The sequence below is a fragment of the Amblyraja radiata genome, chromosome 3, assembly GCF_010909765.2.
Source record: "Amblyraja radiata isolate CabotCenter1 chromosome 3, sAmbRad1.1.pri, whole genome shotgun sequence".
NCBI classification, from domain to species: domain Eukaryota; kingdom Metazoa; phylum Chordata; class Chondrichthyes; order Rajiformes; family Rajidae; genus Amblyraja; species Amblyraja radiata.
In genome coordinates, this window is record NC_045958.1 from 60990394 (window position 1) to 61008554 (window position 18161).

The window sequence follows — 18161 nt, forward strand, 5'->3', positions numbered from 1 at the left end:
TGAGGAAAGGTTAAGTAGGCTGGAACTCTACTCTTTGGAGTTTAGAAGAATGAGAGGCGATCTCATTGAAACATATAAGATCGTGAGGGGCCTTGATCGGGTGGATGCACCGAGGATGTTCCCAATGATCAGGGAAACTAGAACTAGGGGACATAGTTGCAGAATAAGGGGGGGCTCTTTTAAAACTGAGATGAGGAAGAACTTCTTCACCCAGAGGGTGGTTAATTTATGGAATTCACTGCCCCAGGGAGCAGTGGAAGCAGAAACTTTAAATATATTTAAGACTAAAATAGATGGTTTTTTAGCTGCCAAGGGGATAAGGGGCTACGGGGAGAGGGCAGGGATATGGACCTAGGTATGGTTAGTATAGTAAGACCTGAGTGATCTCCTGGACAAGTGTCGATCGCCTAGATTGGGGTCGGAGAGGAATTTCCCGGATTTTTTTTCCCGAATTGGACCTGGGTTTTTATCCGGTTTTTTGCCTCCCCCAGGAGATCACGAGGTTTTTGGGGTGGAGAGGGGTGATAGCGGTATAAAGGGGAGGGTAGTGTCTTGTGTTCTGTGTCTTGTGTCTACTGTTTGTGGGTAAGTGTGTCTGTTTAGTGTTCAGCCATGAGCGAATGGCGGTGCGGGCTCGACGGACCTGGTGGTCTACTCTCGCACCTACTTTCTATGTTTCTATGTTTCTATAAGGAGAGATTGGATAGGCTTTGTTTGTTTTCCCTCAAGCAGAGGAGGCTAAGAGATAACTTGGTAGAGGAACACAAAATTAGAATGGATAGGTAGTGGATAGTAGGAATTTTCATCTCCTGGGGCTCTGTCCCCTGGGACACAAGGTAAGCGATTGAAGGTTGAGAGGGTATCTGAGGGGAATTTTTTTCCACAATGGCGTGGATGGAATCTGGAATGCGCTGCCTGAGGAGACGGTGAAGGCAGGGACTCTTACAGCATTTAAGAACCATCTAGACGAGTACTTGAAATTGACATGGTATCGAAGGGTATGAATAAATAAGGGTAAAAAGGAATAGTATAGATATAAGTACAATAGTTGGCTGGGACATTGTTGGTCAAAGGGGCTGTTGCCATGTTGTACAATTCTAACTCAACTAATTGAAAACCTCACGAAAACCCCAAATGTATTACGCCCACTGATTTCCTCTTCTGCTACTTGCACCCTCAAAATAAATCTCCAATGGGCACATGATTTCCCTTAAAGCAATGTGCAGATTCTGCCTAATGTTATTATTGTTTTCCATGTACCATGCTTCTGCAATCCTAGTAATAGGTTATATCACTTTCTGTAACATTGATATAAAGCCAATAAATCTTTAGTTGCCTGGGTTCTCTCACCTTTCTGAATCTATAAAGTTATGTTAGCTCTATTTGAATCCAAAAGAATATTTCAGGAATCTGAGAATTCTGCAAGATCAAAGCCAGTGTAAGTGCTATCTCTGTATTGCTGCAGCCTTTCTTTAAAAACTAGGATACAGCTCAATGGGTGCAAGAGATTTCATTGTTTTGCATTAATTAACTTTTCCAGTACTTTTCCACGGTGAATGGTTAGCTTCCTGAATGCTGTGCCGAGGATCGTAACAGGAGGAGTTCAGAAAATAACGGCCAAATATCTGAAAGGAAATAGTTGCTGGCCTAAAGAGAGCACATCTCAATTGCTTTTGGAATAAGAGTAAATTTAATAGACAGAAGGTTCACCTTCCATGAAGTAGCCTTTCTGCAAAGCTAAATTTGCAGTAATTTCCACAATTGGTTTTGCACAATTTAATTACTCTCAAGTATAATATGAAATCCATCATGTTATGATCATTATTCCCCAGAATAGTACAAATATTACAGTCCTACCGTAGAATACAATGCACAATAGCCTGTTCCTTAACATCGTGTTCTAGGGTATTTTCTCAATGTTGTATACGTCTGCCATTTCAGTTAGACCAGGCTACATAGATGTTAAAATCCCCTGGGATTCTTCTCTAATGTTTTGATTCATACTAGGCCCAATGCTTATTATTACCCTTAGGTGATTTGTAAACTGTTCCCATGAGTGTTTTCTAACCCATGATTGATTGAAGCTTCATTGTATTGGATTTGCCTCGTGGTGTTCTGGGTCAAATGTTTCCATTACCTTTACTATCGAGGTATTCCACCTCCTTTTCTATTTGTCTATCCTTTATGAAAGTCATGTATTCAGTTTTAAATAGTTGTTCTGTGAATGTGTAAGGGCTCGATCTGCTTGTGCAATTAATTCATATTCTGTTCAGCTTTAGCATCTTTAATTTTAATGTTTTGTTATTTGTGGTTTTATTGTGCTAATTCTTTAATGTAATCCTTTGCTTGCACATCCACATCCACATCCACATTCCTTTTGCAACAAATAGTTATTGTATTTGACTAGTTATTTCAGAATAACATTTATCTTTGAATCAGTCCTGGCTAACACCCTAATCTTTCAGTCCTCCAAAGTTTTAGTTTTAGTCTGATTATTAAGTGGAGTCCATCTCAAAAGAACAGTTTCTTTTTTTTCAATGTTTGTGTTGGTGACACATGAATTGAAACCCTTGACATATAACACTCTGCCAGCTGCATAACGAAAGGAGTAGCCTTTTTGAGTTTCTGCCTCCTAATATTTTACCTTGGCTTTTAACACGCCCACAGAAGTACCTTATTACTGATCCTTCCTATTTCAATGGTCCTTCTGTGTTCCAAAGTCACTTATTCCTTCCACTTTCTGCTACAACATATTCTCCAGCCATGATCAGGTCTTTAATCTTTGTTCTGGGGGAGATCAATGACTTTTGGGTGTTTTCTGTATCCAACTCCCCCCACCCCTGATAAAAAAATACGACTTCTATGATCTCTTATGATTTTCTGGTTTCCGTTATTGTAACAACTTCCTGTATATTGTACCATTGTTTATTTGCTTATCCTCCCTACAGTGTTTCACGTCCCCAAACTGAAAACAAGGACCTTGTACCTGTTGAAAAGTGGTCAAAACACTTCCTCAACTGCTCCTGGAGTCCTTTGCAGTCGCTTCCTTCAGACCCGGTACCCGGACGTGGCGTCGAAGGACGAGAAGCCGAAGCAAAGAAGTCAAAGCCAAATAGCCGAATGGAAAGGAAGCCAAAACGCCAAATAACCTATAGCATACGAAGCCGAAACGCCAACGAACCGAAAGCATAAGAAGCCAAAACGGCAACGAACAGAAAGGGCGGGACGCCTAAAAGCCAACTAACCGAAAGGCTGCGTTGGCTAAAAGCAAACTCACCGAATGGCCGCTCTACCGAAACGCCACCTAACTGAAAGTCTGCGTCGCCTACAAGCCAACTAACTGAATGCCACTCTGCCGAAAAGTCAAATAACGAACATGACGTCGCCGGGGGGCAGGACTTGTCAGCGATTTTTCCAGACCCCCACGTCCATCACATCACTGGCCAGAGTAGACGGGAGGGTGGGGGTCATTTTCCCACACAAGCCATTATTTGACTTTTCGGCAGAACATGCTCAGTTAGTTGGTTTGTAGGCAACAAAGCCTTTCGGTTAGGTGGTGTTTCGGCAGAGCAGTCATTCGGTGAGTGCTTTTAGCCAACGCAGCCTTTCGGTTCGTTGACGTTTCGGCTTAGTATGCTTTTGGTTATTTCGCGTTTCGGCTTCGTTTCCATTCGGCTATTTGGCTTCGATTTCATTGCTTCGGCTTCTCGTCCTTCGACGCCACGTCCGCACACGTTCGGCCCCATATCAGTAGCCAAATCTTGGGATAAATTTGTTTATTAAGCAGAAAATTCAGTACTTTTACCACTGCTATTCAATGGAGGGAAGTGATTTTAGTATTGAAAAATATTAATTTTACTTCACACAATTTCAATGATTGTCTTTTGTCAATTGGCATATGTAGTAAAGAAAGAAATACTGCTAGGATAAATCAATTTGAATAAGTCTTTTGAAATGTAGGGATGTTTATTTTAAGTGCATAAACTTTTTACAATTGCTACCCTGAAACATTTTGGAATGATGCTGGAATCTCAAGTTTAGATGGTGATTATAAAATGTTTTATTGCAAAATCTATCCGCCAATCCTTTCATCGGGTTTCTACCCTCATTCCTTGGTCAAATTGCCTTCTGTTAAATAGGTTAATTGCAACATTTTTCAAGATGAAAATGTGGCATTAGTTTGTTCAGATATGTGTGTGTGTGTATATAAATGATACACAATTATCTACTTGCAGTTCTATTTTTTATTTCCCCTAAAGTGTGACATAGCTCTTGTACAGGGTGAACTATCTGTTCCTGACTAAACTTCACATTCATCAATAATTTCAAAATTTTGTTTCAGGTTCCCTTGGGAGTGATGTTGCAGATGTTGTGAAAAACAGTTTGATGAAAAAATTTACAGTATTAACTTACAACAATGGACGGTAAATATGCATTCAATATGAAGTCATTCTGAAGGAGAAAGGCATAATTTGCTTTGCATGTAAAGAACGCTCAAGCATCGCAAGGTTTCCTAACAGAAATATTTAACTCATTTGTATGCATTTGAAAAGCTGTCAATTGATCTAAATGTCATCTGGCACATTGACCTTCATAAGTCAGGGTATTGAGTATGGAAGTTGGGAGGTCATGTTGCAGTTGTATAAGACAATGGTCAGGCTGCATTTAGAGTATTATGTTCAGTTTTGGGCACCATGTTATCGGAAAGATGTCAAGCTCGAAAGGATACGGAGAAAATTTACAAGGATGTTTCGAGGGCTAGAGGGTTTGAGTTATTGGGAGAGGTTGTATTACTCTATGACTCCCTCCATCTAAAGTGAATACCATTGTTTTAGAATTGTATAGCATGGAAACAGGTCTCTCAGTCCTCTGTGTCCAATTTTACCTCAAATGCCCACAAACACCTCCCTTGGTTCACCTGTGCCTCCTATAACAACTGCAGTCTCAGATCATTTGCAATAAAGCTACAATCTGTTATTCAGCACTATAAAAACTCAGCAAGCCAGACAGCATCTGTGGAAAGAGGATCAATTAATGTTCTAATAAAGGACCTTCAGCCTGAAACATTGACTGTTTTTCTTTCCACAGATGCTGACTGTCATAGAAACATAGAAAATAGGTGCAGGAGGAGGCCATTCGGCTCTTCGAGCCAGCACTGCCATTCATTGTGATCATGGCTGATCATCCACAATCAGTAACCCGTGCCTGCCTTCTCCCCATACCCCTTGATTCCGCTAGCCCCAAGATATCTATCTGACTCACTTTTAAATTCATCCAGTGAAATGGCCTCCACTGCCTTCTGTGGCAGAGAATTATACAAATTCACAACTCTCTGGGTGAAAAAAGGTTTATCTCGGCTTTAAATGACCTCCCCTTTTTTCTTAGACTGTGGCCCCTGATTCTGGACTCCCACAACATTGGGAACATTTTTCCTGCTTCCAGTGAATACAAGCCCAGTCTTTCCAATCTTTCCTCATATGACAGTCCCGCCATCCCGGGTATTAACCTCGTAAACCTACGCTGCACTGCCTCAATAGCAAGGATGTCCTTCCTCAAATTAGGAGACCAAAACTGCACACAATACTCCAGATGTGGTCTCACCAGGGCCCTGTATAACTGCAGAAGGACCTCTTTGCTCCTATACTCAACTCTTCTCGTTATGAAGGCCAACATGCCATTAGCTTTCTTTACTGCCTGCTGTCGTCATCTAACATGGCTGCTGGAGATGTTTAACATCTGCATAGCAACCAACTCCATTCCATGAGTCTGGTGGAAATCCAACGTTGTTGCAAAGATGCCAATCTTCCCAGCAACTACCGGCCTATATCCCTGCTGTGCCACCCATACAAACTGATGGAAAGATGCATACTGAACCGCATCACGCTGGATGTAGACGATGTTTTGATACCTGAACAGTCTGGATTCCGCCAGGGAAAGTCAACAACTGGACAACTGCTGAACCTCACTCAGCACATTCAAGATGGCTTCGAGGGGAAGCTGATCACAGGTGCAGTATTTGTAGACTTGTCCGCAGCATATGACACTGTAAACCACCGTACCAGGAAAACCAAACTGTAACAAACACTACAGGACTCTCATCTTGTCCAGTTCATCATGACAATGATGGAGAACCGCCGCTTCTTCATATGTCTGAATGGTCAGAACAGCCGTTGGAGACGCCAAAACAATGGTCTCCTTGCCCCAACGTTGTTCAATATATACACCAATGACCAACCCATCACCCCAAAAACTATGTCGTTTCTGAATGCCGACACAATCCTCAGACTTCAGCCAGATTGAGACCGTACTGGAGGCTGCTCTGTAGAATATGACAACATACCACCAACAGAACTCCCGCGCCCACACCCAGCATAAACGTAAAGCGCAGCTTGCCACCTCCGTAACCGGGATGCGAAACGTCAACTGAAGGTGCGATGGAATGATGTCCTGTTGGAACACTGCAAAGCCACAAAGTACCTAGGTGTGGTCCTTGATCGCACGTTATCATATCGCCAACATGTTGAGAAAACCAAGGCAAAGGTCAACACCCGGAACAATGTCATTGAAAAATTGGGAAACAGCTCATTTGGAAGTGACCCAACAACAATCCGCACTGCAGCCCTGGCGCTCTGTTTCTCAACAGAATATACAAGCACCATCTGGAGCCGCTCTAAACATGCACGCAAGGTGGACTCTGCATTGAACACTGCCTGCAGGAAAACCACAGGATGCCTGAAGCCGACAAACGTTGAACACCTGTATGAGCTGGCAGACATCGACGAACCATCTCGAAGATGTGATCGGGCAGCTGCAGTAGAACGCTTCAATGCGCACACAGACCGCCGTCACCCCTTGCACAATCACCAACATGCCAAGAAACGCCTGAAGAGTCGGAACAGCTTCATGGAACTAGAGCCAACCGTACCAGGCACCAAAACCAAACAACAGATGGCACTGGGGCACCACTTGCCTTATACTACCTGGAAAGCCCTAAACCGCCTCTGCACTGGAGTGGGACGTTGTGGACTTAACCTGAAGAAGTGGGACCTCTCGAACTCTGACAAGTGCAACTGTGGAGAGGTACAGGCAATGGCCCACCTACTGACTTGCGGCGGAGAGGCCTGCACTGCGGACAATCTCCGCAGGCACAGATGTGGCACTGGCTGTGGCAAAGCGATGGCAGAACGTCGTCTGACACACGAGCAAACGAAACTGCCTGCTGTACCTGCATGTTTACTTTCAGTGACTGGTGTACAAGGACACCCAGGTCTCGTTGCACTTCCTTTTTTCCTAATCTGACACCATTGAGATAATAATCTGCCTCCTTGTTCTTGCTGCCAAAGTGGATAACCTCACAATTATCTACATTATACTGCATGCATCTGCCATGCATCTGCACACTCACTCAACCTGTTCAAGTCACCCTGCAACCTCCTAGCATCCTCTTCGCAGTTCACACTGCCACCCAGCTTTGTGTCATCAGCAAATTTGCTAGTGTTACTTTTAATTCCAACATCTAAATCATTAATATAGATAGTGTCCCCCATAATGTGTGTGACAAAGATCCATCATTTAATTATTTGCCTCTGTACTCCACAATTTGAGATTTGTAATAGAAAAAATCACATGTGGTTAAAGTGCACATTGTCAGATTTTATTAAAGGGTATTTTTATACATTTTGGTTTCACCATGTAGAAATTACAGCTGTGTTTATACATAGTCCCCCCCATCTTAGGGCACCATAATGTTTGGGACACAACAATGTCATGGAAATGAAAGTAGTCATGTTTAGTATTTTGTTGCATATCCTTTGCATGCATTGACTGCTTGAAGTCTGCGATTCATAGACATCACCAGTTGCGGGGTGTCTTCTCTGGTGATGCTCTGCCAGGCCTGTATTGCAGCCATCTTTAGCTTATGCTTGTTTTGGAGGCTAGTCCCCTTCAGTTTTCCCTTCAGCATCCAATTGGGTTCAGATCGGGTGATTGACTTGGCCACACAAGAATTGACCATTGTTTAGCTTTGAAACTTTAGCACAGGGGTCGGCAACCTATGGCCCATGGGCCGGATCCGGCCCATAATTCGAAATCATCCGGCCCGCAGGCGTATTTATTTGCAATTAGTTTTCACGAACTGGGAACTGCAGCCAGTCCCGGGGCACGCAGGCGACGTGGGCGCTACAGCCAGTCCCGAGGACGTGAGCTGACCTGGGAACTACAGCCAGTCCCGGGGATGCGAGCTGATATGGGAACTACAGCCAGTCCCGGGGCAAGCAGGCGCCCTGGAAACTGCAGCCAGTCCCGGGGACGCGAGGATATGGGAACTGCAGAAAACTAATTGAAAAACTCGTGAAAACTAATGCGAAAAACACCAAGTGTCACACTAGTTATTATGTATTATTAGTATGTATTACTAATTTATGTATTATTAGTATGTATTATTACTAATTTAGTTAGTATGTATTATTATTACCTCCTATGGTGATAGATGTGGCCTGCCATCTGCTCACAGACATGGGTCCTGGCCCCAATCAAGCACAAGATTGCCGACCCCTGCTTTAGGAGTATGTTTGCGATCATTGTCTGGATGCAGAATGAACCACCGGCCAATGAGTTTTTGGGGCAGGTACACAAAATTGCTGGGGAAACTCAGCGGGTGCAGCAGCATCTATGGAGCGAAGGAAATAGGCGACGTTTCGGGCCGAAACCCTTCTTCAGACTGATGGGGGGTGGGGAAAGAAAGAAGGAAAAGGGGAGGAGGAGGAGGAGCCCGAGGGCGGGCGGATGGGAGGGTGGGAGGAGACAGCTAGAGGGTTAAGGAAGGGGAGGAGACAGCACGGGCTAGCCAAATTGGGAGAATTCAATGTTAATGCCATAAGGACGCAAGGACCCCAGACGGAATATGAGGTGCTGTTCCTCCAATTTCCGCTGTTGCTCACTCTGGCAATGGAGGAGACCCAGGACAGAGAGGTCGGATTGGGAATGGGAGGGGGAGTTGAAGTGCTGAGCCACCGTGAGGTCAGGTAGGTTATTGCGGACTGAGCGGAGGTGTTCGGCGAAACGATCGCCCAACCTACGCTTGGCATTTGTTTGAACTTGAGCAGATAGGATGTGTTTATACACGTCAGAATTCATTATGCTACTGCCATCAGCAGTTGTATCATCAATGAAGATAAGTGAGCCAGTACCTTCAGCAGTCATACATGCCCAGGCCATAACACCCCACCACTGTATTTCACAGATGAGGTAGTATGCTTTGGATCTTGGGCAGTTCCTTCTCTCCTCCATACTTTGCTCTTGCCATCACTTTGATATAAATTAATCTTCGTCTCATCTGTCTCAAGACCTTTTTCCAGAACTGTGGATGGTTTTTTTTATGTACTTCTTGGCAAACTGTAACCTGGTCATCCTATTTTTATGGCTAACCAGTGGTTTGCATCTTGTAGTGTAGCCTCTGTATTTCTGTTCATGAAGTCTTCTGCGGAGACTGGTCATTGACAATCCACACCTGACTCCTGAAGAGTGTTTCTAATCTGTCGGATAGGTGTTTGGGGATTTTTCATTTTTATAGAGAGAATTCTTCTGTCATCAGCTGTGGAGGTCTTCCTTGGACTGCCAGTCCCTTTGCAATTAGTAAACTCACCAATGCTCTCTTTCTTTTTAATGATGTTCCAAACAGTTGATTGTGGTAAGCCTAAGGTTTGGCTGATGTCTCTAACAGTTTTATTCCTGTTTGTCAGTCTCATATTGGCTTCTTTGACTTTCATTGGCACAACTTTGGTCCTCATGTTGATAAACAGCAATAAAGGTTTCCAAAGGTGGTGGAAAGACTGGAGGAAAGACTAGGTGCTGAGAGCTCTCTTATACCTGCATTAAGGAGGCATTTAAACACACCTGAGCAATTACAAACACTGTGAAGCCATGTGTCCCAAACATTATGGTGCCCTGAAATGGGGGGACTATGTATAAACACTGCTGTAATTTCTACATGGTGAAACCAAAATGTATAAAAATACCCTTTAGTAAAATCTGACAATGTGCACTTTGACCACATGTGATTTTTTTCTATTACAAATCTCAAATTGTGGTGTACAGAGGCAAATAAATGATGGGTCTTTGTCCCAAACATTATGGAGGGCACTGTATTGTAAATAGTTGCGACCACAGCACCGAACCTAAGTTTTTTCAATGTATTCTAATTTTAATTATAACAAAGTCGTAACAAAATTAAGTAATTAAAACTACTTAAAATAACATTGGGTTACCTAAAAAGTTTTGTTTAAAAATAGTTATGCTGCTCTTAAAATCCGTATATTCAGTCTGGGAAATTTACAGATTGTTAGAGATGGGCACAGAATTTAATAAGCTACATAACATACAGCAGATTTGGTAGGTGGGCTTGCGGCAAAAAATAAATAAATAAAAATTGCTGCATTGTTTACGTGAAGTTCTGTCCTCAAATCTGAATCTAACTAACTCCCTATTGTCTTTCAGTGTACAAAATATCATACCAATCTCCATGAAAGCTAAAATAGTGGCATACGTTATTGCACTGGCTTTACACATAAACAATTTTCAAACTGACCTTACATATCTGCAACAAGATTTGAAAATTAGTGAGAACAGGTAAGGTTGTTTTTCTTTACTTGTCTTTGTGGTTAATCGGATATTTTCAATATATTACCGTCAAAAGATCAGAAGTATGTGACCTTGGTACTGGTTATTTGGCAATCAGTTTGAAAAGGAACCAGTGATAATGTGGCTTCCAGCTTCTCATTTTAACCTAACTAATGGTTAAGTCACAGGTGTGAATTTGCTTGCAAATATGCTTCCATGGAGGCTACGAGCACATCAGGGTCTGAATATATTCCAATGAATTACTTGCTTCCTGATTAACAAAGTTACCCTGTTAATCAGGTCCTTAATCACTTCCTTCATCGTATTGAATTGCATTGTAGCAGGCGATTATACCATGATTGCAATGCATTACTGTAACTTGCCAAGGAAGCTTCCAAACATGCATCCTATACCTGACCAGCATTATGTGCAACCCGGGACATTGGTAACATCACTCTGTTAAGTTCTATCTGAAGCACGCTTCTGATCTATCTGATAAACGCGAGTTCGATTTCTTCACCTTCGGATCAATGATCAACTGTCCAGCGCTGAAATGTCTTCAATGTAAGGACTACAGTGGTTCAAAAGGTAGTTCACCCTGGATGTTAAATGCTGTTGGAGCCAGTGATTCTGAGATCCTGTGAATGACTAGAAGCACTCCCGAATCAAAATACACATCTAATTTTACATATAGCGTTTAAGGCTCCATTATTTCTGTCCATGCAACGCATGAAAGCAAAAGCTCAGATTCTGTACAGTCTGAATCAACTTGGGAATAGGCAAGTCCCTGCCGTCAGCCCCTCAAACCTGTTTGTTCATTTAATTGGATTGTGGGTATACGGCATATTCCCACATTTACCTGTCTTGATGGACAAAAGATTATATATTTGCAATAATCACACAAACCTTTCTGATTAATACGTAACAAAATAATGCATTAGGAAACAATACCCTTATTTGTATCATCATGTTTATCACATTAATGTATAAAACATTTGTTTCTCAATGCCTGTTTTAATACTTTACAGAATTTTGGACGTTGCAAGAGCGATGGGTTTAAAAGTTGCAAAGAGAAAAGTGAATATCCATGGTGGCATTGCAGAGGATCATAGGGTAGCTACTCTCTCATTACCACTGATTGTGCAAAATAAAGTTCATAATAGGAAAAGGAAGAAAATGGCATAAAAGGACAATATGATTCAGTTTAAATCCCGTGTTGGCAATCTTTAACAAATTTCTGTTTTACATCGAAGAATCTAGGTGTTTTTTAGTCCAAACGACATGTAAATGGTGCAATACACTTAGTTAACAGTTGACTGTTATGAAGTCCATTTTATTAAAATTACAATTAAAAATATATTTAAGCAAATCACATGGAGTTGTCTATTCATTCAGTTGGTAAAGACTGGACTTTCTATAATTTGTCAAGAAATGCAACACTATATAAACTGGTCATGATGCATAGTTCTGCAAAATTTTACATTATATTTCTTTAGCAATTCAGTTGTAGTTTAATAAGGTGACATTAAGACTGTATTCAATGAAATTAGATGTTTTGTTGACATAAGTTGAAACTTAATATTGTCATTTGTTATCTCACTTGAGAGGATTGAAGGGGTCATTTTGCAGAGCTCTCTGAGAGTTTAGATATATTTTGCCAATTTGAGTGGTTGATATGAAATGTATCACAAATAGAAACTATTATAGTATTTAAATTGAAACATAGAAAAATAGGTGTAGGAGTAGGCCATTCGAGCCAGGACCGCCATTCAATATGATCATGGCTGATCGTCTAAAGTCAGTATCCCGTTCCTGCTTTTCCCCCATATCCCTTGATTCCTTTAGCCCTAAGAGCTAAATCTAACTCTCTCTTGAAAACATCCAGTGAATTGGCATCCACTGTCTTCTTGAGGCAGAGATTTCCACAGATTCACAACACTCTGGGTGAAAAAAAAAAAGTCCTCATCTCAGTCCTAAATGGCTTACCCCTTATTCTTAAACTGTGACCCCTGGTTCTGGACTCTCCCAACATTGGGAAAACATTTCTAGCCTGTCCAATCCCTTAAGAATTTTATATGTTTCTATAAGATCCCCTCTCACCCTTCTAAATTCCAGTGATATCAAGCTCAGTCGACCCATTCTTTCATCATATTACAATCCTGCTATCGCAGGAATTAACCTGGTGAACCTACGCTGCACTCCCTCAATAACAATATTGTCCTTCCTCAAATTAGGAGACCAAAATTGCACACAATACTCCAGGTGCGGTCTCACTAGGGCCCTGTGCAACTGCAGTAGGACCTCCTTGCTTCTAAACTCAAATCCTCTCACAATGAAGGCCAACATGCCATTAGCTTTCTTCACTGCCTGCAGTACCTGCACGCTTACTTTCAGTGACTGATGTACAAGCACACCCAGGTCTCGTTGCCTCCCCTTTTCCTAATCTGACACCGTTCAGTTAATAATCTGCCTTCCTGTTCTTGCCACCAAAGTGGATAACCTCTCATTTATCCACATTATACTGCATCTGCCATGCATCTGCCCACTCACCCAACCTCTCCAATTCACCCTGCAGCCTCATAGCATCCTCACCGCAGCTCACACTGCCACCCAGCTGTTGAATAAAGATCAAGCTCACACAAAGTGATTAGAATCCATAGTCTTTTATTAGCAACTCTGCTGGGGTGGAAGATTTCAACCTTCACGTGGTCCACCCTATTTCAACGAATGCAATCAACCTGGCGTGCACAAACAGAAGATCAAACAGAACAAGTTGTCTTACAACTTTAGGCTGTGCATGCCATATGCAAGAAGAAGAAGCAACTCTGCAGAGGTAACTCAACGAGCTTTCATCTCAGCATGCATAACTAGTCTAAGAGAGAGAGAGAGAGCGGCGGAGCCACAGTATGAGTGACTCTAATGTACATCCTCCCTCTTAAAGAATTAAATGCAAATACAAAACTACTGACTATATAAAGCATACATAGTATATGGCGATAAACTGGAGGAAGATCAAAATTAGCCCGGGTACTTTACGGTGGGCTTATAAACACAACCAGCACATGCACGATATAGTCCATTCGCCACTGGGGACACAATCCGTGGTATAATTGGTGTCGGAGATAGAAACAGCATTTCCGGTGACGAAACAGGAGACTTTAGCACAGGCGGAGGTGGTGTAGCCATCGGCAAAGTAATCGTTTCAGAAACAGGCTGACGTGCTGGCGCAGTCGGGCCGATGCCGCTGGATGTGGATGGAAGTACACTTGTACGGTCAGGATAGTATGGAGATGGCTCATTCACAGGCAGGATATGTTGCCTATTACTAGTTTTCTCTGGTGCCCGGTAGGTCTGATGTTAAACTCATTAATAATTGTGTGAACTGTGGAGGTTCGCATGTTGCAATTGGTGAACGTTGCCCGGCTTATGGAAAGCTTTGCCACTTCTGTAAACGAAGGAATCACTTTATTCGCTGTTGTCGTTCATTTGGAGTTCAAACAAAGCAATCCGTCAATTTGTTCAACCATGGGAGCATGGATTCAGAGCCTTCTCAGATGGCTTCTCGAACGCATACTGTCTGCTAACGAGGATCTTGGTATTCTTTGTCTGACTTGTCTCATAAACATCAGGATCCCAGGGTCGCTCTCATTAACGGAAATAATGTTTTTGTAAAACTAGACACTGGGGCACGCTGTAATGTGTTATCCTTATCTGAACTAAAAAAGATTCGAAAAAAAGAGTATCAATCACACAGCTGCCACTCTACTTCTATTTGCAGCAGGTGCAGTGCACTCTATCGGTCAAGTCGAGCTACAATGCTGTCTTGATTCACATGTCCACAGCCTGAGCTTCTTTATTGTTCGAGAAAATGTGCCTTCTTTGCTGGGCGTTAAGGCTTGTAACGACCTGGGTCTGGTCACCTTCAGTGCATTCTGGTCTCCAAGTGTCATCCGCAAACTTGGGGATGTCACATTTAATTCCCTCGTATAAATCGTTAATATATATACTTAAAATAAATCTACAACTTTAGCCTTATCCGGCACAGTTCAAATCAACACTTCGACTGCCTACCAACAACTTGGTTCTGCGCCTTTTTGCCTTAGTCATAATTTGGAAGAGTGTTCCATATTCACTGTTTCTGTATATTGTCAACTGTAGCTTGGCTGGTTATGGATCCAAGTCTCATTCAGACTGGAGGCTTAATCATAAATGCTATAATCATAAAAGTAGAATATAAACAAATGTAGCACTCAGAGTTGCTGTTGTTTATACAAGATATTAAATATGGTCCTATATGCTAGCCTGAAAGGACACGTGGTGTTTTCAAGAGCAGCAAGGATAGTTTTCCCTTAGTCCTTGCCAATGTCTATCCTTCATTCAACATATTAAACTGGGAACAGGAATATTTTAACTGGTCCCTTGAGTCCTCTCCACTTTATATTAAGATTGAGACTGAGCTGGCCTTGGTCCCAATTCCACATTGCTACCTGTTTCCCAAATATCTATGTTTAAGAAGGAACTTTGAGGATGACAGCCTACCCGGGGGTAGCAACAGCGGACGGGCCTCCAGCACAGAGACCGGCCCTGTTGCTCCGAAAGGTAGGGAAAAAAAGAAGAGGGCAATAGTAATTGGGGACTCTATTGTTAGGGGGTCGGATAGGCGTTTCTGTGGACGCAGTCGGGAGACCAGGATGGTGGTCTGCCTCCCTGGTGCCAAGGTCTCGGACGTGTCTCAACGCATCCAAAATATCCTGAAATCAGAGGGAGAGGAGCCTGAGGTCGTGGTACATATTGGTACAAATGACATAGGTAAAAAAAGTGAAGAGGTCCTGAAGGGAGGATTTAGGGAGTTGGGAGGAGAGTTAAGGAAAAGGACCAAAAAGGTAACAATCTCAGGATTACTGCCTGTACCACGCGACAGTGAGAGTAGGAATGGAGCGAGGTGGAGGATAAATGCGTGGCTGAAAGACTGGTACAGAGGGCAGGGATTCAAGTTTCTGGATCATTGGGACTTCTTTTGGGGAAGGTGGGACCTGTACAGAAAGGATGGGTTGCACTTGAACCCGAGGGGGACCAATATCCTGGCGGTGAAATTTGCAAAGGTCACTGGGGAGACTTTAAACTAGAATGGTTGGGGCGAGGGACTCAAATAGAGAAAGCTAGTAGACAGAATGGGAGGCAGGAAGCAGAAAAGGGAAGCACTCGGACACAAGAGGAGAAAGAAAAAAAAGGAAATAAACAGAGAAGAAGAGATGGGAGGTTTCTTAAATGTGCATATTTTAATGCTAGGAGCATTGTAAGAAAGGTGGATGAGCTTAGAGTCTGGATAGACACCTGGAAGTATGATGTTGTGGCGATCAGTGAAACATGGTTGCAGGAGGGCTGTGATTGGAAACTAAATATTCCAGGATTTCGTTGCTTCAGGTGTGATAGAATTGGAGGGGCAAGAGGTGGAGGTGTTGCATTGCTAGTCAGGGAAGATATTACAGCAGTGCTTTGGCAGGATAGATTGGAGGGCTCATCTAGGGAGGCTATTTGGGTGGAACTGAGAAGTGGGAAAGGTGTAGCAACACTTATAGGGGTGTATTATAGACCGCCAAATGGGGAACGAGAATTGGAAGAACAAATATGTAAGGAGATAGCAGATATTAGTAGTAAGCACAAGGTAGTGATTGTGGGAGATTTCAACTTTCCACACATAGACTGGGAAACACATTCTGTAAATGGGCTGGATGGTTTGGAGTTTGTAAAATGTGTGCAGGATAGTTTTTTGCAGCAATACATAGAGGTACCTACTAGAGGAGGGGCAGTGCTGGACCTCCTGTTAGGAAATGAGACGGGACAGGTGGCAGAGGTATGCGTTGGGGAGCACTTCGGGTCCAGTGATCACAATACCATTAGTTTCAATATAATTATGGAGAAGGTCAGAACTGGACCTAGGGTTGAGATTTTTGATTGGAGAAAGGCTAACTTTGATGAGATGCGAGATGATTTAAAAGGAGTGGACTGGGACATTTTGTTTTATGGGAAAGATGTAGAAGAGAAATGGTGGACATTTAAAGGGGAAATTTTAAGAGTACAGAATCTTTATGTTCCTGTTCGTTTGAAAGGAAACAGTAAAAATTGGAAAGAGCCCTGGTTTTCAAGGGAAATTGGACATCTTGTTCGGAAAAAGAGGGAGATCTACAATAATTATAGGCAGCATGAAGTAAATGAGGTGCTTGTGGAGTATAAGGAATGTAAAAAGAATCTTAAGAAAGAAATTAGAAAAGCTAAAAGAAGATATGAGGTTGCTTTGGCAAGTAAGGTGAAAGTAAATCCAAAGGGTTTCTACAGCTATATTAATAGCAAAAGGATAACGAGGGATAAAATTGGTCCATTGGAGAAACAGAGTGGGCAGCTATCTGCAGAGCCAAAAGAGATGGGGGAGATATTGAACAATTTATTTTCTTCGGTATTCACCAAGGAGAAGGATATTGAATTATGTGAGGTAAGGGAAACGAGTAGAATAGTTATGGATACTATGAGTTTCAAAGTAAAATAAGTACTGACACTTTTGAAAAATATAAAAGTGGATAAGTCTCCAGGTCCTGACAGGATATTCCCTAGGACATTGCGGGAAGTTAGTGTAGAAATAGCCGGGGCTATGACAGAAATATTTCAAATGTCATTAGAAACGGGAATAGTCCCCGAGGATTGGCGTACTGCGCATGTTGTTCCATTGTTTAAAAAGGGTTCTAAGAGTAAACCTAGCAATTATAGACCTGTTAGTTTGACTTCAGTGGTGGGCAAATTAATGGAAAAGATACTTAGAGATAATATATATAAGCATCTGGATAAACAGGGTCTGATTAGGAACAGTCAACATGGATTTGTGCCTGGAAGGTCATGTTTGACTAATCTTCTTGAATTTTTTGAAGAGGTTACTAGGGAAATTGACGAGGGTAAAGCAGTGGATGTTGTATATATGGACTTCAGTAAGGCCTTTGACAAGGTTCCTCGTGGAAGGTTGGTTAAGAAGGTTAAACTGTTGGGTATAAATGCAGGAATAGCAAGATGGATTCAGCAGTGGCTGAATGGGAGAAGCCAGAGGGTAATGGTGGATGGCTGTTTGTCGGGTTGGAGGCAGGTGACTAGTGGGGTGCCTCAGGGATCTGTGTTGGGTCCTTTGTTGTTTGTCATGTACATCAATGATCTGGATGAAGGGGTGGTAAATTGGATTAGTAAGTATGCAGATGATACCAAGATAGGGGGTGTTGTGGATAATGAAGAGGATTTCCAAAGTCTACAAAGTGATTTAGGCCATTTGGAAAAATGGGCTGAAAGATGGCAGATGGAGTTTAATGCTGATAAATGTGAGGTGTTACACCTTGGCAGGACAAATCAAAATAGGACGTACATGATAAATGGTAGGGAATTGAAGAATACAGTTGAACAGAGGGATCTGGGAATAACCGTGCATAGTTCCTTGAAGGTGGAATCTCATATAGATAGGGTGGTAAAGAAAGCTTTTGGTATGCTAGCCTTTATAAATCAGAGCATTG

At 42.3% G+C, this 18161-nt stretch overlaps 1 protein-coding gene across 2 annotated transcripts in view; it reads left to right on the forward strand.

The window, feature by feature from the left end:
• polr1e (RNA polymerase I subunit E) overlaps positions 1–11987 on the forward strand; it is a 49870-nt gene extending 37883 nt beyond the window's left edge. For both annotated transcript variants that reach the window (XM_033017886.1, XM_033017887.1), the window contains exons 10-12: positions 4343–4424; positions 10495–10626; positions 11646–11987. In XM_033017886.1, coding sequence (XP_032873777.1) covers positions 4343–4424; positions 10495–10626; positions 11646–11802 — 371 coding nt within the window. In that variant the 3' untranslated portion in view covers positions 11803–11987. The remainder of the gene's footprint in view (positions 1–4342; positions 4425–10494; positions 10627–11645) is intronic.
• The last annotated feature ends 6174 nt before the right edge of the window (positions 11988–18161 follow it).